The following is a 27,102-nucleotide window of genomic DNA, read 5'->3' as shown; positions in this document are numbered from 1 at the left end:
CGAGTATTTGGGTAAAGGGGGTTTTAACATCCTAATACCTCGAATCAATTTACAAACGGGTAATTGACCAACCGGTCTACCCTAAATGAACACATGTCCGGCTGAAATGGCTGAGCGAAAATTGTTAAGAGTTATAAGCCATCCCTGAGGCGGCCAAGGAAGCTAGGAAATTCAAGATCAAGGTGCAATCGGTATTAAAGGGATCTGAACCCTGTGAAGAACACCAACTACACCAGCGTCTCCAAGCTGACGCATAGCGTTTGTGTGTTAGGGGCCCAGGATTGATTAAACTCCTGAGCTTCGCTCGAAAGGCCTAGGAGGCTCCAGTTTTGCCTGAAAGACGCCAAGCTAGTAGAGACACTTGACCTGATAGGATCAAAGGATGCTGAGATCTCCCTGGAACCAGAAGGAGATTCCAACACCAGGGCAAGAGGCTGGGAGGAGCGCAGGTCAGCTACATAATGATGGAAAACCAAGGTTGGGCTCTCCAATATGGGGCAATCAACACCATTTCCACCTCCTGTCTCTGAAGATGTGCTAATACCCTGGGGATCATTACAAAAGGAGGGAATTCATAGGAGAGGAATGGAGTCCAATCCTGGAGGAAAGCGTCTGTCGCTCCTGGATTCGGACGCCAGCTGAAGTATGTCGGAAGTTGAGTGTTCAGACGTGAAGCGAAAAGGTCTATTGTGGAAGGACCCCCATTTCCGCATGACAGTTATGAAAACTCGAGGATGCAATATCCAATCGCTGGCATACCTCAAATGATGGGAGTGCCAGTTCGCTATCACATTTCGTTGACCCAGAAGGTACTCTACTGTTACCGAAATGTAGTTCTGGAGACAATAATGCCAAAAATCGTTGGCAATCTCCGTCAGTAAATGTGAACGGGTTCCTCCTAATTTATTCACATACCGAACCGCTGAAACATTGTCCAGCCTGAGCAGAATGCAACATTTCACTCTGCCCGCTGTGAAGCTGCGAATAGCAAAGGAACCCGCTAAGAGTTCCATGCAATTGATATGCATCGACGGCTCCTCCTGAGACCAATGACCCCAGTGGAAAGTTGGCCGCAACGAGCGCCCCAACCCCATAGACTGGCATCCGCCTCTATGACTAGGTCTGGGGAACAGGGGAAAATGGCCCTGCCGTTCCATGTGAGTTAACCACCAAGATATCTCGATTCTCACTTCCTCTGTGGAACTGACTGAGAATAAGACAAGCCCTTGTTCAAATGCATAATCTTCAGATGTTGGAGAGACCTGTAGTGCAGGGGGCCCGGAACAATCGCCTGAATAGAAGAAGCTAGCAGTCCCACCAGATGAGCCAGGGATCCCAAGGATACAGTCATCTTGGACAATGCTAGTCTCAATTCTCTCTTGATGTTCTTCACCTTCACTTGGGGAAGAATCAATTGAGCGGAAGGGGAGTCCACCAAAAAACTAGGAATTCTATAGATTGTGAAGGGACCAGGATGGATTTTTGGACATTGATAACAAAACCCAACTCCTAAAGGAGAGAGATCGCCCATTCCAGGTGGAGCATTACTGTTTGAGGAGACTGGGACATAATTATGTTGTCCAGATAAATGATCAGACAAACACCTCTGGCTCTCAGACATTTCACCACCGGTCTCATCAGCTTTGTGAAGCACCACGGAGCTGACGACAGACCGAAGGGAAGAACCTTGAATTTGTAAATCCTTCCCTCCCAACGAAATTGGAGGAAGCACCTGTGAGGAGGAAAAATAGGAATAGACAGGTATGCGTCCTTCAGATCCAAACGAACCATCCAGTCTCCTATCCGAAGGATGTCCCGGAGTAAGTGGATCCTCTCCATTTTGAAACGTTGGTAAAGAATCCACTGATTGGTTCTCGATTTGAAGGAATTCAATTTTGAGCCGCCTCCTTTTTTTGTCTACCAGGAAGATGGGGCTCACAAACCCTCGGGGATGTATGTCTGTTTCTTCTATCGCATTCTTTGATAGAAGAACAAGAATTTCTTTTTGAATGAATGTCCAATCTGAGAGGGGAAAATACATTGCGTTGGGGGGGGGGGAGGGGGAGTATTTGACCGTGGGGTTTGAAAAAATTCTATTTTGAATCCCAGAATGGATTCCAATACCCAAGGATCGTTTGAGAGTTGTTGCCAATTTCGGTAGAAAAATTTAGTGCAACCCCCTAAAGAGACCTCTTCCCAAGGAATAATTCTCACCTGCAGGAGAGGAGTCCTGGATGGCGTCGGCTGCACCCCTGAACCTTCCTCTACGAAAGTGGCCTCTGAAGGACCGTCTTGAAGGGTAGAAGGTGGAGGTTTGATCTTGATAGCCATCTCTACCCCTGTGGCCTTGGAAGCTGTCTCCAGTGGGATTCTGATATCGGTGGCCGAACGGTCGCCCCCTGAAGTGTCCGGCCCAGGGGAAAAAAAGAGGACGAAGGGCTCTCTTGATTGAACCCTGAGCTTTGATAGTTCCTTCAAGAAAGGGGTTCTGAATAAGAGGCCTTGAGCTGCAGGGCTCGCTTCAGAAGATGCAAGATCTGCTTACTTAGTGTCCAGTTTCATCAGAATAGAACAGCACCATTCATTTGAAATAGTGCCGGTTGGTATTACCCAACATGCAAATCGACCGCTGTGACCAGTCAATAAGGGTTTCCGTGTCCACGGGAGTATTGGATTCTTTTGCTTGGTAAGTTAGTTCCAAGATCTTTGCCAAAGGGCCTGACAAGTCTAAGAGTTTATCTTGACAGGATTTCCAAGCCCTGTCGGTTCCCTTCTTAGGGTCTTTTGTGTACTTCTTCAGGTAAGTTACCATAAATGGATCTACTTCAGTGGTCTCAGTTACCTTGTCAGGGAGATCCGGTCTGGGGCATTCCGAGCGTAAGTGTTCGTGCACCTCCTTATCAAACGCTTGTCTAATGTGATCCTTCACATAGTTACTTCAGGGGGAGGAATTCAAGCAGTAGATCTGGGATGGATAATCTTGTTTAGTGGCAGAGGTATGATGGGTTGCCTCCACTTGCACAGAGGTTGGGGGTCGCCCTTGAACGAACTTCGAGATGAATCGGCATCAGAGTCATCAGTTAACCTATCTGCGCGTGGAGCTGGAGGCATACTATAAGGGTGTTCAGTAGCCAAAGAAGCCGCTAGTTTCTCGAAGGCTTCAGAGTGAATGTCCTTAGAAGGTAAGAGTTGTAGATCCTTCAATCATCTATCCCCTTCTTGATACTCGTCATACATGATTGGTAAGGGTTGCACAAGCTGCCACAGAGTAAAAACAAATCACCACTGTTGAAGAACAGGGGGGGGGGGGCTTAAAGGGGGGAGATTACAAATATAACCCCAGTGCAGGTGTAAAATTGGTCAGATGTGGAGGGAGCCCCTGGGGTAAGCTCTAGGCTAATTCCTATAACAAATTTTACAACCCCAACAATGTCTGCCAGGGCGTTCAGACGGAGCCAAGGGCTGAGGAGAGAAGAGGCCCGAATTGCAAGTGCTCTCAAGGGAAGGCAGAGGCCTGGAGCACGCTGGTGTCTGGACACGTAGTTCATTAAAGATGCGCGAGTCGGCAAGCCCTCAACGCAGAGGAAAAGATGCTCGTGCGTGTGAAGCCCTCAATAGAAATAAAAGTAGGACTGTGCGACCCAAGTCACGCCGCCCCAGCTCCCAACAGCAAAGCTCCCGCTCCACGAAAGACGTGGGCGGCAAGCCTCTACCGAGTGTATTATAAATTCAAATAAAGTACTAAGTAGTACAAAGGCAGCACGTAACATACATAGCAACGCTAAAAACATTTATGCAAGAACATAAAAAACACCATAACACGCTAAGGCAAAATGACTTAACTGGCTGCAGAGCAGCAAAGAAAGAGGAAGAGACGTTTGGTTACAAAGGTTTTATATGGCTGGCCTCTATGGTCGTTCATACGATATGGTGGGTTCATGGGATTTGTAGTTTCTTACAAAAAGTCTTTCCTATTGGCTGCTGAGTTTTATTAAGGCATGGAAAGAGAAGCATAATCAGAGCCTCCGGTCCTGACTTAGAATTGCAGTCCCCCAGCCTACTGTTAAAAAAACAAAACAAAAAAAACAAACAACCTTTTTAAGTTGTTCACACGTAGAATGCAGGAAATCTAGTTAATTGTTGAAATAGCATCTTATGTACCCCTTTTCTGAAATTGCTAATTAAACATGCTTCAACTTGTACACGTGTCAAGCAAATGGTGGCACTGTTTAAAGTTGTCTTTTTCAGTTTTTTGTTTTATTTTGTTTTTGCCTAATCATACTTTTGAAACTGAAATCTGGGGGTGATTGTTTTTCATCCTGCCATCAATCACATACATTAAAACTGGGTTCTGCATGGTGAAGTTCAAGGTAAAGATGTTGGCCGTTGTTTCTCGAGAAACACGTACTTGCATTTTTAATAATAACTGAGTTCTTCTATAGGATTAGTTAATGGAAGTCTGAAAGAGTTACAATAATGGTATTATAAACCCAGCTCTACTCTGTGGGGCTCACGTTATCGACCTCACGCCCTTTTGAGATTTGAACATAAAACCGCATGGTGTGGAAGACTGCCGACAAGCACTCAGCAAGCAAAGTATATCGGCCTGTAGGATAGTTTTCCTCCTGAAGTAATAATAAATAATTATGGCAGACTTGCTTTTTGTCCATCAAGTTATGTGCTCGACTTCCCCAACAAGTTTTATGATCTAATTTGCTCATTGCTAACTAACCATTCACAGTTGATAGTACTCAAGGCTTGATTTACTCTGTCTATGTTTCCAAGGTGAGAGCCAAAGAGTGCAATAATTTAAACTCTCTCGATAAGACTGAAATTATTCAATCCCTAACTCATTTTAAGGGTCACATTTTAGAAGCAATATAGTTGATAAATTGCAAAGTCAGAAACACCACCATTTTCCCCATGTTTGGTTTGATCCTTATTTAATTACCTTTGATCTACTGATTGGGTACCGAAAAATACTACACCAATAGATGTCAGTGCAGTGCGTAAATATAGAAGTCAATGTTGAATCTATAGTAACACCACTTAAACTCTCGACCTGACCCTACGGTAGAGAGTGCCAAAAAAGCACCCAGCACTGGGTTACAAGTTGTTAGTAACATACATGCATGCTCCAAGATTAGTAGCCATGTAGCTAAAAGAGCTAATCCTGCCACATGGTATATACAAGAATAAGTTGAGGCCAAATGTGAGCTTTTGCGGTTGTAACACCAATGGCAGAAGACCTATGATGAAGTTTAAAAACAAAAAAAAGGCGTGTTAGTCTATAAACGGAAATGATTGAAGATTTACGTGGTCATTCTGAGTTCCGCCAAACTCAACCCGCTACCTGGCCGCTAATGCCACCGGGTCACCGCCAGCCCTATTCCAAGTTCACCGCAGGGCTGGTAGGCGGAAACCTTGTTTCCGCCCACCGACCCTGCAGTGAAGACTGTCTTAACATTGACGCCAGCTCGGAATCTAGGCGGCGCAAATGCGGCGGTGCAGTGGGTGGAGCAGCACTCGTCCCGCATTTCAGTGCCTGTAATTCAGGCAGTGAAATGTGCGACGGGGCTGTGCATGGGGGCCCCTGCACTGCCCATTCCGTCAGCTTTTCCACGGCTGTGTGGCTTAATAGAAGAAGCATCTGCCTGTTTGACCCCATTAGGGAGCATCTGCCTGTGTGGCTTAGTAAAAGAAGCATCTGCCTGTGTGGCCCTACCTGGGCTGCATCTGTGGTTCGACAACTTTCATACAGCCAAGCATGCAACTACCGTTGGGCCTGATCGGGACTGCATCTTTTAGTAGCAATTTCAATGGAAAATGTGCTACCTTTAAATGAGTGCGCTATCTCACAATGCTTTAGTTACATTAAGTCAAGTCCAAGTAAAGTTTATTCGATTTTTTTTTTTTTTTTTTTTTTTTTTTTTTTTTATTAAAAACCATAAAAGCATACAATCACAATACATAAAATCGTTAAAAAAAAGCATTAAGAACAAATTTGATAAAACCACATCAAAAGCAACAAGTACAAATAGCACAAAGGTCTTCTAACCTTATCTGACTCATTATCAATGTCTATAGATTTGCTCCAACTTATCACCACCCATAGATACTTTGCCACAATACTACAAACGTGTAAGGAGACTGCAAAAACAAGTATGCAAGACTGCATTGCACAACGTTTTGCCCTCTCAGCATAGGTGAAATTAAATTCTTCCTCACAGCTGTATAGAATTTATAGAAAAAACCCAATGTGCATTGCGGTTTGGTATGACAGGTGATCATAAGGACATTTTGCTAATGTTGTAGACCAGTCAATTGTAGTTGGAAAACTCGTCAGGCGATGGAACATATCCAATCTAAAATGAGTTAAAACAATCTTATGTCGAGCATTGTGCACAAATTTATGGTATGGTTGCATATCATAAGTAACCAACCTCATTTGGTTTTTCAAGAAGCTTGGTTTCAACAATCCTGTGGAGAGTCTTAAGTCCTTTAACCGTGTGATGCAACCTCCTTTAATTTCCGTTCTGATAGTGTACTCCAGTGTTTCAGGTTGTTCAAAATATTCAGGGAATCCCAGGTCTGTGCAAATTTTTTAAATATAGTTCAGCCAAGAAATACAAAGAGCAGAAGGAGGCTTAAGACAATCCTGGATGACCACATGATTAAGCCTGGTATACTCAGAGGACCAGATCTTATGCCCGAGAAGGATAGGCTGAGCTCTAGCCACATCTGATAAGAAAGTAGCCCCCAGTTCAGAATGGCAGACAAAAGACAAACCGCTGTTGGGTACAGATAAAAGTTTTTTAAAAAAAAGGAATTTTCTACCATCTGTAGAATTTGGGTATTTCTATATCCCCAGACTCCAGTTCCGTAAAGGGCTGTCAACACTTTGTTTGTTTTATATATCGTTAACATCTAACTAGGGGGCTTTATGTCAAACTTTGTCACAAAGTTAGTCAGTGCCGCAGTGTTTTTCGCAAAGTGTAATTTCCTCGGAATAATAGCCTGTTGCCATGTGCCGTCCTTATCAAATAAGTAGGAAAAATAAGAAGTAAAAGTGATCTGTATGCCTCCAATCGTTATATTGCAGCAAATCAGAGATCTCCTTCCACATTTTAATATGAAAGTTTTGCCGAAATTAACCAAAAGGCCTAATTCCTGTATGTATCTGACAAAGTTGGTAAGTAGTCGTTGGAGACCCATGGGGGTACAGACTATGGGTACGCTGTCCTCTGCAGAGAGAAGTGCTGGGAATCAGACAGTGACAAATCTGAGGAAGATCACTAAAACATTTCTGTTACCACTTTTCCCAGACTATTAAAAGGGTGCAAGAACGCATCCCTGTCTGAGCCCCCTCTCTATGCTTAAGTAATATGTGCATTCTCCCTTGATGCCATACCGTACTCTGACCCTACTCCCCGAGTACAATTCCCTAAGGAACTGTATAATGGGTGGGTCCACATCGAGATCTGTCAAGATGTTCCACAGCTCATCAAGCACAACACAATCAAATGCGCTGAACAGATCTACAAAAGATACAAAAAATATGCTCTTGCTTAATTAGAGTATACTGCCCACTTAGAAGGTTAAGATTTAGTCCCTATTCTATCGTCCCCAGACCACATCGAAAATAGTATTAAAGGTCGGAAAGAATTGTTACTTTAGGCCTGTCATCTAGCCTATACCAAATAATGCAGCCAACAACTTTCATCAGTGAATCAAGTAATGAGACTGGGCAATAAGCTGGTTACGAGCTGTCATACCTGCAATAAATGGGAACTATAAAAAGTGACTCTGACCGTGTATTATGAAAACCTGAGATCGCACACTCTCAATACCAGGGTCAATATAGGGACCCAGAGTGGAATGTTTGCTTTGAAAAGGTTGCCAGGCCCATTGCTTTCCCTTCTTTGCTGGCCATAAGAGCCCTATTAACTTCCTCAATGGAGAATAAAAGCCTATCTGTACTACATTGGGGGTAAGCAGCACTAATTTCTAAATCAAGCGATATTAACCATGGCGGATCCTTACTCTAATTTGAATACACTTTAGCAAAACGGATAACCCACTCATTTTCAGTGATTGCAGCTTGCAGCCATGGGTTGATATCTTCCCTCAAAAAGGGTAAGTTTAATACGCGCCAGAAAGCTGTCCTATCCTTGCTGAGGCTAGCTTCGTGAAGGGACTCCCAAGCTTCATCCTTTATATCTTTTTTCCTCCCCTTCACAGCTAATCAATATTCAAGTCTGCAGGCCTCAAATTCGTGGGTGCATCTTGGTGTTTATGAAGAGTATCCATAAGCCATCTGTGAGCCTCTGAGCAAAGAAAATCAAACCACCCTTGTCTCTCAATAATTTGATTATTCCCTGTGGCAATCAAACCCTTCCTTAATCTCATTTGTAATGGGCTTAAAGGCCTTCAGGATGTTTTAAGGGTTAGCTGTATCATCCAGTCATATCTCAAAAGCTTCTTTATGTTTACAAATTAGCCCATCCAGTAAATCATTTGGATCAATCTGTGACCAATGCAGAGTGAAACCATTTTGTGTGGCAATCTCAATTTTATCAACAACGCATGGGACAGGAGTCTGTTTGCTTACTCAGATGTTTAAAATTAAGAGTACACTCTGTGGGTAATGATCACTCAAGGAGATGCTACACGTGATGCCATATTAGCATATGTTAGAAAAAAACATGATCAATAACAGTGTTCTCACCTCTGCAACTGAAAGTACATTTGAACGGAACATAGGGAGTACAGAGTTCATTACAACAAGCCAGATTGGGTTTAAACAATACTTTGTTTGTCACCATAATCATTGTATATGAAGTGAGACAAATCATAGTCTTAAGTGTCAGTCACAGTCAAAGCACAGATCTTTTTAATGATAAAGAACACTGGTGAATGTTAAAATCACCATCCCCTTGGTTAATTAATTCCTTCCTACCGCCCTTACTAATGGACTCAAGATCTTGGTTGAGCTGCCTAAGGACGGTCATTCACTAGTTCACCCACCAATATGTTGTTGTAAAAATTAACTATCACCATATAGCACAAGGATAAAACTACAATGGCAATAATTTGATAACATAACGGTTGTAGCAGCATCGTTATGCTAGAAAGGGAAAAATAGTTAGAAATGTACATACATAATCCACCTTTGGCTCTGCCAGATTTTGTAGGTAATGCAGTGTAATGCTATGAGTATTTAACCACCAACTCCATGTTTGGCCATCGACTCCATGGTGTGTGTGATTTAATTTTGTGCCCTGCTACGGTTGCAGGGCAGCGCAGATGTTCTTTTATACAAAACTTGTTCTCCACACAGAACTTGTTTTTCTATTCTCATACTGTGCTGGAACATATCCTGGTGGATGCGGACTAGATTCAAGTGCACAAGGCTGAGAATGTTTTTATTAGAGGAATGAATGGTTCTGCCTCAGAAATAAGCATGGGAAGTCTGCCCAACTCTCTTGCATGTTTTTGACGCAGACGAAGTACAGACAGTGTTTAATTTCATAACGGGGAGGGGTTTTCTAGAAATCTCTCCCTTGAGCTTGTTTTAAGGTATAAAAGACGGAGAGACTTGGCACCAAGACCGGAACTCATCTGTGGAGCGGATGCGCTGTCTAGGATCTTTTTGCTCCCAATTTGGGCATCTCCAGCTTTGGCTGATACCGGGTTCCCCAGTCTGGCTGGCAAGGATGATGAACCTACCCTCTATGGTGATGCATTTTAAACCATATATATATATATATATATATATACACACACACACACACATTAGCTGCATGGCACATTTCTGTCTGTGATGCTTAAGTGCTATGATTATTCTTGTATATACACATGTTTTACTTCATTTGAGTATACACACGTTTTACTTCATTTGAGTTATATGCTTATTTGTGTGCCTTTTATTTGATATCTGGGAAGTGCCTTTATTAATCCATTACTCAGACTAAGAGTGCTGCATTCTTTGGCATTGTTTCCTCTTAGTTTAAGCCAAAGCAATGCACGGGGTTACATGACAGGTTCTGTAGTCATTAATGTGTACAGGCTCACCCCCCCAAGTCTCTTGTAAACATAGGACCTATAAACTAGTCCCATAGTCCAGCCATTCAGGGATATTAGCCTTACCATATAGGCCTACCACATTCCAAAACAAAACCCAAAAAATACTTTTGTGGAGGAATTATCACAGCACCTAGGACTGCAGAGGTACAATCCTTCTTGTTGATAAAGGAAGGGGAGGCAGAGGGGCTTGACAGAGACAATAGTCAAGATTGGACAATGTATCAAATGAAGACCCAATAAAAGTGGAAATGTTATCCCATTCAGGTACTAAAACCAAACCGGGTTCTACAATAAGTCAGTCTACCCCATCTAAGGTCGTTAATCTGACAAAACGGTTATGGGTAGGGACTGCAAATTGGAGTTCAGGGGCATATAAAGATGAAAGTCTAACCGGCAAAGAAACTGCTGGCCGGATTCGTTGGTTGATGGATATAGGCTGGTATTAATACTGATATTTGATGTTAAGTCACAGCTAGAGAGCTGGTGCTTAGCACAATGGTGTCAACTAAGTGGGGTGATTTAAAAGATAAAACTGCACAGTCTCCCAGTAACACTTTGCAATATCTCCGAACCAATTTTACAGTTTGAACCATTTTTATGTCATCAAAAACAGCCTCTGCTAGGCCTGTTTTTGTACCCACCCAGTTCAGGGCTTTGTTTCTCAGTGAGTCTCTGATTCAGATTCTGGTGCTGGCAAAGTTGGAGCGTTGGCTAAGATCACCACATAGGTCGTTGATTTGGGGCAGTAGCACTAAGACATCAGATTTCTTGCCCATCTGTTCTGCGTTTAACATGTTACAAGTCTGTATATTAGAAGGTAACAATTTAGTTGTATTTTAATTCTTGTGATGTACCTTCATGCCATTTGGGAAAGGTTGTGTACATGAATTGGAATGTTCACCCAAATTACGATTTATGGGCGAAACAATGGTTATGCAGGAATCAAAGATGCTAAAGGTGTAACCAAATGATGATTGTATGGTGCGGGATCACCCTGTGGGATATCCACTCTGACATTAGGCCAAGAGCGACTGACAGTTGGAACTGATTTCGAGTTCAATAAATCTGAACAGTTAGATGTAAGGCTTTCCACATGTTTTATTTTACTAATAAGAGTCCACTGAAGTCCTCACCATGGATTGCAGTGCTTTACCCATAGCGCACAAGGATTTGAAATCATATTGAGAAGCCTTGGTGGAAGCAACTCTAGAATTAGTAGTAGCTGGTTTAGGTGAGGACTAATGGCCTCATTATGACTTGGGTGGTCTAACCGCCCAAACTCCAGTAAAGTGGTGGGGAGGTGGCTGTTCAGCCAGTGGCCTCCTCAACGTTTTACATGTTTCAGCCGGGCTGACTGGCGGAAACAGTGGATGGCATTGGCCTCTGCTCTTAGGGAGAGCAGAGGCCAATGCAGCTGCACACAGCACACTTGGAATGCACACTCCTCGCCATAGCATGGTTTTGGGCAGTCCAGGGGCCCCTCTGTGGCCCCAACTCTGCCTTTCCGCCAGCCTTTTCATGGTAGAGTCCCTGCCATGAAAAGGCATGTTGTGATCAGCACGGTGGTGCCAACCCGTCGGGATCTCTGATCCTGGCAGCAGTCTCCTGGTGGTCCAACTGCCGGGATAGTAATCTGGTAGTTGGACCGTCAGGGATGCGGTGGTCGGACCGCCACAGCGCTGTACGACGGTCCTGTGGACTGTCGTACTCATAATCATACCCTTAGACCTGTTGCTTGTAAAGGGTCCTGTCAAGAAAATACCATCTGTAGTTTTAGTACGGGCCCTTAGAGTCTTTAATCACTTTAGAGGTGGTTGGGATTCCGGGACAGAATGGGTAAGAGGCTGAAATACCTGAACACAGCCATTTGCCCTATTCAACCTCCTACACCCCACCCCTTCTACCACATCACCCACAAGAAGCGTGGGAGATTCACTGAGGTCATTGGTTTGGGAAAGATGAGTTAGAAAGACCACCATCCCTTCATTACATGTAATCAATCTCTCCAACACTCAATTTCTTTTTCAATCCCTCCCATGGACCTAGTTATATAATTCATCACTGAAGAGTGTATAGTAGCCAGAGATTTCATCTTGGCCAAAGTAGAGGGATGGTTTCCCTTTTCCATGTTTAATAAAACTCAGCGTGAAGAATTAAGATGTAAAACCTAATCAGTGACAGAACCATGTACAAGTTAAAACAAACTTGGCCACCTACAGACAGTTAACGCTCAAGTCAAGCACAAGACAAATATTATCAAAGCTATCTGACACACAAGCTATCTATCCCCTGCCTCAAGTAAAAAAAAATATCCAGGCCCATTAAAATCTACAGTCAAGCGACAAAACAATTAAAATAACTTATCCACAGATCCTCAAAGTAAAATAAATCAATTTACCACTAGCTGAATATATTCCAATTCTGTGGCCAAGTCTAAAAGGGCGAGCCTCTGTCCAAGGCCAAGATGAAAAAAAAAATGTGCAGGAGGATGGCAAAAGCAGCAAATAAATAAATGTAAGTGTACCTTGTAATAAATGGTAACTAGCGAAGCAAGACCAGAAAGAACCAAATGTGGCCCTCCCCAGAGCCAAGGAGGGTGGGGTGGCACTGCCTTTTCCTGATGCAGGATGGACCCACCCTTTTACCCAGGCTTGGCCAGCACGTGTCCCACACAGTGGGGTAGAACAATGCACTTTATATCACCAGCCACGCTAGGGAATTGTGGGGCAGGTAGTCCTCCTGCCACTGCTCGCATCCCGCACAGCAGGGTAGAACAATGCGCTATACAGCACCATTAGCGTCTTGGCCTCAACCCCAACATGTAGCAGCAGACACGTCGGGAAACTGTGGACAGGTAGTCCCCCTGCCACTCCTTGCATCCCACGCAGCAGGGTAGAACAGTGTGCTATATAGCACCAGCAACGTCTTGGCCTCAACCCCAACAGGCAGCAGATGACAGGTCAGGGAATTGAGACAGGTAGTCGTTCCCCTGCAGCTCCACATGTTAGTTACATTAAAAACACTGCCCACCTCATATCTATTAAAGCTAGGTTGGTCGCAAAAGTTTGTTCTAAAATTAAGTAGTGGTTCTAATCGGTCTGTGAAACTTTGGTGTAGTACTGATTACTGCTTTGTGGTTAAAAGTACTTTTCTTTGCTTAAGGATAAGTACTATAGTGTACATTGAAGGTACTGTGCCTGTTGAGTTCTGAGGTTGTGCCCCTCAAGACTAACTCACTGAGTAGTCTGTAATTGCTTCCACTCGAAACAGAGTCTAGAGTGGGGGCGTTGTATTTATCCCAGGCCACCACTGTCAAATGACCTCAACTACTACAGCTGGAGCATAGTAGTCAGTCTGCCCTGTGACCCCCCTCAAACTCCCCCTGACCAGGGTGCAACATTAAAACTACATGGTCATTTTTCAAAATTCGAGGACATCAACCACACAGAAATACCACAAACATGCTCAAGACTATACTTTTAACATGTGAGATCTCGTGGAAAACCAAGAAGGGTCCCTGCAACACCAAAATTCTTGGTACCCAGGAGATACAACCATCTCCTGCATTCATATTTTGAACTTTGGATGTGATATCTGGCTGTGGATCAAAAACAGGGTGCAGTGAACAAACCATACCTGCTTTTTGGAAAGACTGACTTACAAATGAGGTAAAGAAAGACTGACTTACAAATGAGGTAAAAACATGGGTAAAACAGTTCCTTTAAGGAACTGTGTTTGAGAGACTTGGGGGGACCTTCTAGAGCATGGGTTGCTCCTAGCTTGCTCTCAGTAGTCCAATTCTTCTGGCTGTCCCACAGTCCTGGAGACTGGTTGTGCATTTCCTTCTGTACAGCCTCTCCTGCAGGATTGGGCAGGGTCCTCCCTCTCTTGGCAAGCTCCTGGGTATTTTTGTAGACCCTTACCTCTTCCAGCAGAAAATGCAGCTTCGAAGTGATGTCCTCTCAGTTCTGGAAGTCTTTCTGTCAGGCAGACACCAACCCCGATCACACAGCAGCTCTTCGAGTACTCTACAGAACTTTCCTTTCCTTTGGGTTTAATGACTTGGAACTGGAACACAGTGATATGGCTCCAGTCCCACTTTTATACAGTACTTCTACACATGAATCAACTGTCTAATACGGAACCGGTTTGGGTTTCTTCTCCTTTCCGGTGTAATTTTCAGGCTGTTCTCCAGACAGCCTTTGTGTTAAGTGTTGCTTCTCACAGTAATTAGCACAGGGGATGTCTCCAGACTGTAGCGTCCACAACACAAGCACAATCAAGTGTTTTTGCACTCGATGGCCATCAGCCATTGTGAGCAGTAATCAGGTGTAAACAAAGGTGCAGACCTGACCTACAAACTTCCTCACCTAACACAACAGAAACTGCTGGCCCACTCTTTAGCTGTACTGTCAACCAAAGGGCAGTGCTTACAAAGAACTAATCAGAAGCCATTTGCTGACAAAAGTCCTCATGGAATTTTATAATGGTAGCCCTGTATTTATCCTGCTCACTTATGTGTCTGGATCCCTGTCCTCCAGCCATAGGAATGCAGGCACTACTCTTTCACCTTCTGGGGAAGCTTTCCTCAACTTCCAGCTTTGGTTCCTAAACTGTTCCAACTGCCCTCTATACTTGTGCTATTTCATACATGAAGCATTACTACTGCACACGTGCAATATATACAGTGCACATTCAATAAACATATGCATAGGATACCAGCACAAACAGTTATGGGCATACATGTAACATGAAAACTTTACACAACCGGGACCTGGAGGCCTTGCTCTCAGTCCCGCAGTATCATTGTAAAAAATAATGGTATGGTGCCACCACTGCTCTTTGTTTTATACCCAGGACAGAGTCGCTAGTCCTGCATGAGGGCATGCTGGATACGTCGCTCCAGTTCACAGGACTGGTTCAGGCCGCGGAGACAGTCGTAGGCCTCTGCCCCGACACTAGTGATGCCAGGGCAAAAAAATAAGTTCACATACACATGCAATGGGCTCTCAGAATGCGAGAATTTATATTGTAGGAGACATTCCTGTTCCAACACCAGATGATTTTCTTCTGGTGTATAAAGGACCAAGCCCGTTGCTATCTGTTCTTAAAGCCAGTGTAAAATGTGGCTCATATGGGGAATTCGTAGCTGCAGAAACTTTAGGAAATATGCATTTAAATAATACAATTAAATGTAATACACATTTTAAACTTTTACTACAACGACAGTGTGCCTTCTTAATAGAGTACACTGAACTTCAATTTAATTAAAATGGTTTTGAAGTAACAGTGTAAAATTAGCTTAACCTTCAGCTAAGTAACACTAGACCTCTTCATTTAGAACCACGATGTACACTTTAGTCTAATATTTGTGTCTGCTGTGTTAACCTGCAGGCCAGTTTCAAAGAATAAAGGGAAGGTGAGTTTGTGTTATTCTAACAGTGGGCAGTTAATATGATTGTATGTCATGATATTGAGGTCAGTAGTGTTGGCCAACATGTATTGAATCCACAGTATCAACTACCATCGTCCAGGGTGTAGAATTCCTATAGCTCAGTACATATTGTTTGGGGAGAAGGACAACAAGTTTTCATATTTATTTTGTCCTTGAATTAAGTAGGCTGTTTGTGCAGGCAGTTTACAGTACTGTATTATATGGATCAAGGCAGGACACTGTCTACAGTTAAGGTACCAGTTGTCTGTTTGTCAGTGCTGTTCGAGCTTGTATTTATGTTTCATTGGGGTGGGTGGGCTAAGGAAATGTAAGCTCTGGACTGCACTACTGATAGTACTTCCAGTATAAAAATTTATACACATGTTTGCAAAGTTTAACAGTATGAGACAACATATAATGCTCCAGGAATGCTCTCTGATTACATGCAAATATTTGCTGAAGCTTGAAAACAAGATTGAGGATTGTTTGCATTTAAAACCAAACCATTAATTTGCAAAAATGCAACTATAGAAAAAAAGTTTTGCTAAACTACTGGTAAATTTTAGGTACCCTTTCTTTGAAGCATAATTTAGTAAAATGTGTGGATGCATGCTAGTGCTTCCAAAAAAATAATATATATATATCCATAATAGACAAATCAGTGTAACCAGTTTCAACAAGCTTATGGGAAACATGAAAATAAACAAGCGTTGGCAAAGCCAGTGGGTTTGACATTGGTTGTCAGTCTTTTGGTTTTTTCAAAGTGTGTCTTATTCTGACATGGTTTTTGTAAAACATTATTGTTGTGAGAACTGCCAGGCCCTTGCTATTATAATAAACACTGGCAAAAAGCATATTTTTGTTCTCAAAAAGCACACACTGCCACAGTAGTTCCTGGCATTGAACAAAAGTACTTTGTGTGTCGATGTGCTCCTTGGGAAAGAGCAGAATGCTATCACTCATAGTGAAGAAGGAAGTTAAAACGGTGTACCCATGGTATATGTCCTTGCATTAGTGCAGATTTACAACTTCCATTAATTACTAAGAATTAACAGAAGTAGACCAGGAAATGTTAGTCCTAGAAAATATTTGTGAATTGCATTTTAGTTTGAGCAAATATGTATGTGTAGGTTTGCTCATACAAAAAATCTGTTGAGCATTTACAAGTTCACTTTCCCTCCAATTACTCTTTTCATAACCATCAGGAATACATCTCCAAGCTTTTTCAGCATGGAAAAAAGATCACAGAAGAGCTGGTGAAAACCCCTAAAACATGAAAGTTTGTAGGTTTGCACAGACTCAAAAGGGCATTCCAACCCTGGAACTATTGCTTATTGCTACTCACAGCCCCAGTAGGTCCACCTGTGGAAAGGTGGCAAAATAAGAGATTTGTTAGTATTCTAACCCTACTATGGCATGAGCACTTACATTATCAGAAAGGCCTTTATCAGAGCCCTTATGTAATAGAATTGCTGCCATAATTTCACTGCATTACATGGCACCAAAAGGACAAGTGAATTTTGTTACAGGACAGGTAGACTTATGGAGCAACCTGTCCCAAGGAAAAGTAGATATTTTATTAGATTCGACGCCCCTACATTGCATTGTAAATGTATGATATGGAGTAGTATAGATTTTGTTTTCTTAACTTCACATTTACTTAACTTGAGGATATATTTCTAATCCATATAGCGTACTCTGTTGCTGGAATGCCATTTCCAAGAAAATATTATTTCTTATAATATTCCCTCAGATCAGATAGCAACAATAGATCACCATGTTTTGGTATGTTCTATTTCCATTTGAGCAGCTGTCTTGGAGCTAAACTTCTCTTAAATACAAGATAGTAACTTACTGTGCACCAAAAATGTAAACCTCTGCCGTGGTCTAAATCTTTTCATTACACTTTACACATTGGATAGTATTATCCTGACCCCTTGGATCTATTTATGTTTTGTACTTACTGTTTTCTTCCACCGTCTGTTTGGTTCTTTACACAATGCTTGGCTTCTACTTTGTTTGCCTGCACCCCTGTTCTTTCAGTTTCTTGACCCATCACACACTTGCACTGTTATGCGCTACCTTTCACTAATGGATGTGTCTTCTCTTGTGACATTACTTCCACAAATTTAATTTGCTCTGTTGCTCCTTTTTTGTACAGTCGTATTTTCTCACACATTTGTAAAAGATATAACTATGTAACAAAGCACTTCTATTCTCATTGACTATTTTCTTGTAATGTTGCTTGGGTAGAGAGTGCTAACCAGTTTTGTCATCCCCAAAAAGAGAATTGCACAAGACTAATCAACATTTGAACTAAGACTAGACCTGGCATAAGAAATAGAGTTCACAGTAGCATTGGAACTATGAACAGGAGAAGGAGCATAATGTTAGTCCAGAGCCTGTCTAAAGGCAGGGATGTTCGTCGTGACCTAAGACTGCCTCCTAATCTTAAAGGCTGCTTTATGGCTTACCTAACACTCTTCATGGTCTGATACTGTTCACCTGAAAACCTGGATTGTTCTGTTATCTACCAATGGAGTTTTCATGCACAGCTACACATTTTTTAGTATATTAGCATTTATCTTAAAGTACCACGCTTCTGTAGTAAACATTAAACATCAATTTAAAATCAGCTGTTTGTGGTATCAGATCAAGTTCAATAGTAAAACAAATGTGAATGTCCAACTAATGGCAAATACCTGTCTAATAAGTTGAATTCCATACAACTATGTTAATTTAAAAAGAGTAATCAAGGTTTTTCTAAGCTGAATGTGATATCCTAGTTCTATATTCAGCTGTGTAAATTTGTTTTTTTGTAAACCTATGCGTACCAAGGGGTAACATGGTTTACAAATGTACTTGTCTCATTTAGTGCCATGCAGTGAGGTTATAAATTATAGAAGCATTTGTGAGGCAGGACAAGAAATGAGCACCTTCAAAGGCCTGGAGACCTATAGAGGCAGTGTCAATAGAGAGAAACATGTTGATTGAGTAATAACTCTGTCCACCTTCTTGGAAGTTTCTAATATTGCCAGAACAACCGTGAATAAAAACATACTTGGGTTCCCTAGACAGTTGTACTCAAATTTCCCTACAAAAGAAACAATTTAGATGCTGAATACAGTATCAAAAACTCCCAATTTATTGGTAGAAGCCTTTCCTGACACACTATTGATGTGCCTAGAAACTGGCCCAAAAATGAAGCATGCCACACATTGTGGTTGAGGGCTCTTTTATCTTTCCAAGAGGGATCGTAGCCTACACAGAAGTATATCTAAAAAACAGTGTTGTCCAGTCTAACTTCACCTTATGTGTTGTGGTCTTGTAAGTAGGGAAGAAGCATGAGGGTAACAACTTTAACTCTCACTCCTGTGTGTAGGGTTTATATTACAACAGGGGTTGGATTCTAGTGATGCACTGATTATATCACCTTTCTGATCATACCAGACTCGGAACATGTAAGTGTTCTCTGTTTGTGTTAAGTACCTATGCAGAGACTGTTAATGAATGGTATATACTCAGGCTAGCCAGCTGTCTGATTAAGTTAGGACTCTAAATATGGCAGCACTTTGATTCTGCCAGCATTCAGATTATAGGAAAGTTCCGGATACTACTTCTAAGCATTCCTTTAACCCTTTAGATGCTAGGCTTTTTTCCTCCCAGAATTCTAATCCCTTTTTGGTATTTGGGTTAATGTGCACTTATGCCTTAGTAACTTGTTTTTATTCCCAACTTTCATACCTTTTTTTTCCCACTGACGGTATCCCCGCCAAATTTTTCCCAGCATCCTGGGGATTTTAAAGGTACCCCTGTCCATTTCCCCCTCGAGGGGACCGAGAAGGCAACCAAAACACACATTTTTTTGTGAGAAATGGAGAAAGTGCAGCACAAGAAAGCACATACTTTTCTTTTTATAAAACTAACATAAACTAAAGTTTTTCAGTGCTTGGATCACAATCTTCGCAGATTTCAGAAAAAAGCACAGTTGTATTTAGATTTTTACCACACTTTTTGCAGTCCACCTTTCCTTGGTTTCAAACTACTTGCAGTTTGTTGTGGAAACGTGTGCAAACCCCATGGGTGATGACAGAAAGCTATACATTTTTTAAAAGTAGACAACATTTGGAATTTAGCAAAAGGTCATTTGTCTTTCCACCTCCAGGTTTTTCCAAAGAAACTAACTATTGAAATAAAAAAATGAGCATGAATACTAAAAATGGCCATATATGACAACATTTTCATCTGTAACTTGTCACAGTGGCAGATTTGCAAAAACAGTTTACTGTTATGTCCGACTTTTTTGGTCAAGGCAGTCTATAGAGTGTGTAGGTTCCCCAAAAACATGATACCCAGAGCCAGTAACTAAGCTGCCCCACACTCACACAGGCTTTGTGTCATGCTCCCACCTCAGAACAGGTGTGTTAGTATTTCTGCTTTCTCCTCCCTGAGGGTGGATTGGAGGGTGTTTACCCCAAATCTGCTCCGGGAGATAGAAAGGTAAAATGGGTGTGGGGTGGCTCACCCAGGCATTGCACCATGCTCCCACCCAAGAACAGGTGCATCAGCCCAAACCATCCCATCCAAGGCCTCCTATCTGTCCTGCAGAAGGGGAGACTGCTGTGGTCATTTTGATATTTGGGGTCAGTCCGATGTTTTGGTGGGCCGTCGTCACTTCTGGTATTCATAAATCAATAACTCTAGTGTCTGGTGGGCTTTCTGATTTTCCACTTTCCCCTTTCCAAATCCCAGGGAGGCAGATTTGCATTAAGGTCCTCCAATATGCTCCCGGGGGCAGAAAGACATCCAGGTCCTTGGTGAGCTGGGGAGCACTAGTCCGTTGCCAGGAGCACCGCTCCCTCTCTCAGAAATACTTCCTGATGTCTGATGGATGAATCCCTGCTTGATGATCACCCTCCTGTAGTTTGGAATGCCCTAGGAGTTTGTGCACACTCGCATACATGATGAAGGGGTATTCACCACCTCCTTTTCAGATCCCTTCCTACCCTGAAATAGGTTATTAATTTATTCTTGAGAAGGGCAGGTGGATAACTTTTTCCAGGATAGGAAGGAACTCTACTTCGTCATCCACCACAAGCGAGGTGGGGTGTAGGGAAAGGAGGTTCTCTTAGTCGGTGTGGGGTGTGGGGCTGAACAGGAAAAAGGTTTTTAACAAGTAAATTTGCACTAACTCATCAGATTTTCATTTAAACAAATATGTTTGTATATTTGATTATGCAAAAATGTAATTCACAGGTGTTTTCGACTAGTACTTTGTAGACCTACTTCTATTAACACTTGTGCATTCTTGGCATTTGTAAAACTGCACTCCTGCAAGGTCATATATCTGCATGTTTACTTTTGTGATTTTCTTTAAGAATGGGGCCCTCATTTATTTTTAAACATGTTGCCCAAAGTGCGTTTTATACCCCTCCATAATATATATTTTTTAATGTGGACATGCATATTTGTTATCTTTAAAATTTCATATACTCTAGTAGCATCTTTATGGTTCCAAGCAGCAACATTTTTTGATAACTTTTATTTTGAATGCATGGAATCGCCAATATTGCTTCAATTCTTCTGTATGTATTTGCATATAAGCATCGTGGGATCATTATAACCATCCACAAAGTGTATATTTTGCAACCATGTGGAAATGTTTTTATTTTTTACCTTTGAACTACTGTCCGTAAAGCAAACTGAATTAACAGTTCAATGTGTTTCCTAAGTGCGTGTCCTAACAGTAAAGCTTTGAACTCATGTACACTGGGGTACGTGTCTTGCTTTAGCAGCAGTAGACAATCTTTCCCCAACCATACTGTGGCACTGTAAAGTGTCAGCTAAACGGTTTGTGCAAAGGGAGTGGATCTTCTTGTCCAGAGGGCAGATTTAACATGAAGAATTGTTGACCCGCAAGAATCTGTCGGGCATGAGGCCACCTTTGTATATGTAAGGGGCTTCCATGGTTTACTTCATGCTCAGTCCTCATGCCTAATCTGCAAAACGAAGGCATTGTTTTTAAATTGAAGACTTAAAAGATATTATATTGCTTATGCTGCAATGGTGTCTTGAGAACGTTAGGACCGTGTTTGTCAAAGAAGGAACTGTCTTGGCAAAAAAAGAGAAACTAACAGTAGCATGAATGGAGCAACGGCTCCCCACTGAACCTTCATACCTGGGTAATAAGCAAGAATGAGCATATTATTGGCTCTGTGTGTGGTCTGGCAAATTCTGGTTTTGTTCTGTTCAACAGAACTTTGTCACTCTTGAATCTGTGTATACTTGTACCAAACCTAACAAAATTGACATCTCGTGTGTTTTTGTTTTTGCAGGCCAGAGGGAACCCCTTTCGAGGATGGTAAGTTTTTCAGTTGTTTATGGGGGGAAAAAAAGGTGGTTTCGGGACTGTTGTGTTGGTTTGGCTGTATAGTATTTGCCCTTCATTGAATTGCAATTGTAACTATGACTCTGCGCCAAAGATCTGCAAGTGAAACACATTGTGTGTACATTTTAAACGCTTTCCAACTAGCCGAGAACAAGTGTTGCTGACCAGTGCATCCAAGAGACAAGGTTCCCTAGTGCAGAATTCCTGTTGTGCACACATTCAGAAGAAGTAGCATCAGAGCAGCTTGAATTATGCAAAATAAAGGACCAACTTATGCTGCAGAATTGGCTAAATTAAGTAACTTATTCTTTTTTTGTTGATATATGAAGGTTTTACAGCAAAAAGCAAAGTGGTAATTCCATAATAATGCAGCAAATGTCCTCACTGTCTCCTCATGTCTCTCACTGAGGTCTACCATCAGTCTGATCAGTTCAGCATGTTCATGCCAGCCTATTAAAAAGAGCATGTGTGCCATAACATTCATTGCACACTTATCTCTTGCCCAGAGGTTTTCACCACAGTACATGTTGTTAATTCTGTTGTCTTATGTTCTAATGTGGTCGTTGCTTGAGAACATTTCAGTGGTGTGATTACTTGCAGCACTGGCCTGTACTATATTTTTGAAGATGAGGACGTTGCTGTTTGTACGGAAGAAGGTGGTCTTACTCTAGTTTTTTAAAGAAATATGCCTACTGCTGAAGCAAATACAAACACAACAGTCCCATTGTGAAACACTTAATTCCATATCTATCATGCCCATGACACTAATTCCACTGTAGGTATTATTATTATAGTATATCAGTGAATGAGACAGAAGGGCCCAAAATATCTGTCTGACCAGTGTGGTATGTAATCATTACAACACTATGATAAAGTAGTCCAATCAATATAGCCAGTGCATGTTGCAGAAAGGTGTTGTGTACAAAACAGTTTTGCATATATACACATTCTTCTTACATAGGGTGTCCACATTATATAACCGATCAGTTCTGCATATATCTGTACACAGAACAATGTCGATAGGAAATACCCATAATAATGTTGACGTTTCGACCCATAAAGTACCCAATCCGCGGGTCTCTTCAGGACAGCACAGTACAACTAATAATCTTGATCTAAAAGGCCAACACCTAGCCTTTCAAGTGAACTCATGGAAACGATCTCTAGAGTATGAGTGATGTATTATATTGTGCATGTTTATTGGTCTTCTGGTGAGGATATGCATTGTTGCCTACTTAGATTTAAGGTTTTGCTGTTATTCCTGCATAGCTTTTGCTACGTTTTGCCATGTTTCTAGCACAACCTGGAGCCCTAATAAGGGAGCAATAGAAACAAATATGCAAGGCTAGCATATGATAGTCATTCAGGTAAACTCTTAACTATAAACTACATCATCTGTGTAGAATTTTGATAAACCTCTTTATCTCCCTTTGGATATCTCAGAGTGATATCGAAAAAACAGAAAGGGGGAGTAGTCTAATTAGTGATGTCAGGGTCCCTATCCAGAATTCTTCACTGTCTGTCCTGTAAGTATGGTGTTTAATTGAATGATAAAGTTCTTATGTTTTAGGCATTTCCTGAAAAGCTTATAGTTTGGTTCTACCTTGAGGCTTAGGATCAGTGAAGTACTAGTTTCAGCAGTTTAAGAGACCTGCCTCCTTGTTTATTTACTTGGAAAGCTCATTCAGAACCCACTTTTGCCATAGGTCACTACAGGTTTCCGTCGAAAATTAAGAATTTATCAGTGTGTCAGGAGAAAATTCAATAGCTATACCCACCACATGCTACGGAGAAAGGATATTTGCTGACAAAAGTCAACAGTGACCTATCCTGGCCTGTGACTAACTGTGTATGTGTGTATTACGTACCGGCGGATGCCAGTAGGTAGTTAGTTAGGACCTAGTTTCCATAGGAAAAGTGTTTTTTAGTTGCCTATAACTTTGGCGCCGTTAGACGAATCTTCACAACATTTTCCAAAAAAAGTGTCCTATTGTGTAAAAAAAAAAAAAAAAAAAAATGCATTTCCTATGTTAATTCCCTTAATGATTTTGAACAAGACTAAAGTCTGAACAATTGGATGGAATTACATCCAATTTGGGGAAAAGCTCGCTCTTGGTCCAGAAAGCGTGTTTTTTGTGATTTGGTGTAAATTAAGTAGTTTTTGAGATATTAAAGGAAATATCGATATCTGGGCGGAGCTTAAGCACAGATCTCCTGGTGAGATCTGATTGGCTGTCAGCACTTCAACCAGAAAGTGCTGGAAGCCGTCTTGGGACCAATATACATGATAGCAACCATTGAAATGCATTGTAGTAAATGGCAGGTTTTGAGGGTAACAAAACGGAGAATGTATAAAGGGGTATAACAGATTTTAATTACAATATAAATAATTTGTTGCTAAGGTGATTTTACCCCCGGAAAAAGCCTTCTGCTGGAATTTCATAAATCAAGCTTAAGTGAAAACTGTTTTCTCATGATGTGCTCCTAGAGGTTATAGAAGGTGCTCCAGAAGCTAAAATAACAGCATATTTTCTGTAAATTCACACTATCTTTCTCAGCCATATGAGAATTAAGTCACATTTTCAGTTAAACATTTGCTTCGAACAGGAGCAGCCTGTCAGTTGATTCCCTTATGTACTACTGGAGCCTCCCAGAGTGCTCTAAACAACAACTAGAGTGCTAACAGTCTTACTTATGAAAAAAGCCATCTTTATTGAAGCAAACTGTTAAAACATTTAATTTAGAAAGGAACAGAATAGGGGTTTGGTTTTAGAAATTATGGTCAGTGCTGTGGAATGAAAAATTAGGGAACTTTTTAACTGAGTTCTCAAATATCTTCCTCTTCTATTTAATTAAAACATTCTGACATGTAGACAAACATTCACTTTCAACACCAGCAGCAGCAGACTGATCGGCAGTTTACTACAGTGTTCAAATGAGCAACTAGAGTGTTAATATTCTGAATTTATGTCAAAAGTGTGCACTTCTGACCACCATCTTGAAGGAATCAAAGTGGAAAACTGAAAGCATTTTCAGTGGAGGATACTGCAGTAAATAAGGAAATTAGGGAACTTCATAACAAATAAGTCTCCCAAGATGGCCACCAGAAAAAGAGCCCCAATGTAGCCCATACATCACCCAAATATAGCCCAATGACAGAAGTGTGTAAAACACTTTTTTTTCCTTTTTTGGTGGTGTTATGTAGTGCAGACTTGACCTGAAGGGATTGGGTTGCAGTTGCATTACATAGGGACAGATTCCTTTTTAGCTTTACCACAGAATGTCGAGCTCACGCTGAACCTGGTTCCCCAGTTGCATAGTCTGCAGCTCTGGCTGTAACCCCACCGTTTCTCCCCTAGGTGTAACATATAATCAAGTGAACAACTGGAGAAAAAAAAAACAATATACAGGGATGTGCAATTCCTATCGGCCAACGTCCGGGACATATTGCTTGGGGTCAAGGGCAATAAGTCTTCATGTTTATTTTGTCCTTGGGACACCTAGGCCCAACCCCCTGCAGCATAAACCCTTTGGCTGCCAGTTTACAAAGAAAGTAACTGTCTGCAGTGAAGGTAATATGTGTGTCTAAAAGGTAATGTTGTTTGAACTTGTATTCATGGTTCATTAATGAAAAGCCTTCATTATTTGGGTGAGTGCTGTAAACAAAAGTTTTAAGGTCACACTGCATTAATGACAGTGGTTCCAGTAGTAAAAAAAAAAAATATGTACATGTTTGAAAAGTTTAACAATATGAGGCTAAGTATAATGCTCCCAGAATGCTCTCTGATTAGATGCAAATGTTTGCAGAAGCTTGTAAGCAAGAGTGATGATTACTTGCTTTCAATATAAAATGTTTTAAAAAAAATGCAAGTAGGAACAAAAAAAACACTTAGCTACAATGAAATTTCAAGTGATATTTCTTTGAAGCGTCATTTAGTAAAATGTGTTGGTGCATGCAAGTATTTCAAAAAATTATTCCCCCTAATGGAAAATCATTGTAACCATTTTCAACAAGATTATGGGAAGCATGAAAATAAACCAGCACTGGCAAAGCCCAATCGATCCAACATTTTTTGATAGTCTTTCGGTTTTGTCAATGCGTGTATTGTTTTGTCATGACTTTTTTAACACTTTATTGTTGTGGGAGCTGCCGGGCCCTCACCATTGGCAAAAACAAAGAAAAATGTTTTTGGTTTAAAAAAGCACACATTGCCACCAGTGGCGTAACAAAGGCCCTACAGCCTCCTCCAGGATTCCCCACAGCACATGCCCTGAGTGAGCCTGGAGGTGGTGGGGCCTCCATGTTCTTTGCAGGGGCCCCCTCCAGTTTTGTTACGCCACTGATTGCCACAGTAGTTCCTGGCACTGAACAAAACTACTTTGTGTGCCAATATGCACCTTGTGGAAGAACAGAATGCAGTCACTCACAGTAAAGCCAGCTGACAGAGAGAAATAGAAGTTTATTAAAAACAAAATGTCTTTGTTAACACCAGACCTAATTAGGGACCCAATTCTTAAAGAAAGTCACAAAAGTCCACCCATGGTATACGTCTTTGAATTAGTGACTTTCATGAATTCACACAAGCTTACAGAAATAGACCAGGAAAACGTACTCTAGTAAATATTTGTGAACTGTATTTTAGCACGAGCAAATATACATGTGTAGATTTGTTCTTGTGAAAATCTATTTAGCATTTACAAGTTCACTTAACCTCCAACCACTTTTTTCCCAGCACTGGAAGAACGTCTACTTCTGCCATTGTCTGAAGTAAATTTCCAACCTTTCTTATTAATGGATACGATTAGAGAAGAACTGGTGAATATCCTTAAAACATGCATGTTAGTAGGTTTGCAGACTCAAAGGCTTTCCAGCCCTTGAACTATTGCTTACTACTTCCTCCAGTCCCAGTATGTAGATCTGCGGAAAGGTGGCAAAGTAAGGAAACTGCTATAGTAGGGATTGAAATTGCAAGTATTCAAGCCCTACTATAGTAGTAGCCCTGGCATAATCAGAGAGGCTATTTTCAGAACTCTTACATAATGAGATTGCTGCCATTATTTGTCATTGCACTACATTGCACCAAAGGGACAAGTAGATTTAAGAAGCAACCTGTCCCATGGACAAGTACATATTGTTTTTAATTCCACACCCCTGCAGTATAGCAAGTAATTTAAAAGTGCTTTGTAACTATTT

General features: G+C 41.5%; 1 protein-coding gene across 1 annotated transcript in view; it reads left to right on the top strand.

The window, feature by feature from the left end:
* Positions 1-27,102, top strand: part of UBE2A (ubiquitin conjugating enzyme E2 A) — a 147,320-nt gene that overhangs the window by 5,363 nt on the left and 114,855 nt on the right. The window contains exon 3 of the mRNA XM_069212310.1: positions 21,856-21,881. Coding sequence (XP_069068411.1) covers positions 21,856-21,881 — 26 coding nt within the window. The remainder of the gene's footprint in view (positions 1-21,855; positions 21,882-27,102) is intronic.

This window comes from Pleurodeles waltl, chromosome 2_1, assembly GCF_031143425.1.
Source record: "Pleurodeles waltl isolate 20211129_DDA chromosome 2_1, aPleWal1.hap1.20221129, whole genome shotgun sequence".
NCBI classification, from domain to species: Eukaryota; Metazoa; Chordata; class Amphibia; order Caudata; family Salamandridae; genus Pleurodeles; species Pleurodeles waltl.
The sequence above is the reverse complement of the archived record's forward strand: the minus strand, read 5'-3'. Positions and strand labels throughout refer to the sequence as shown.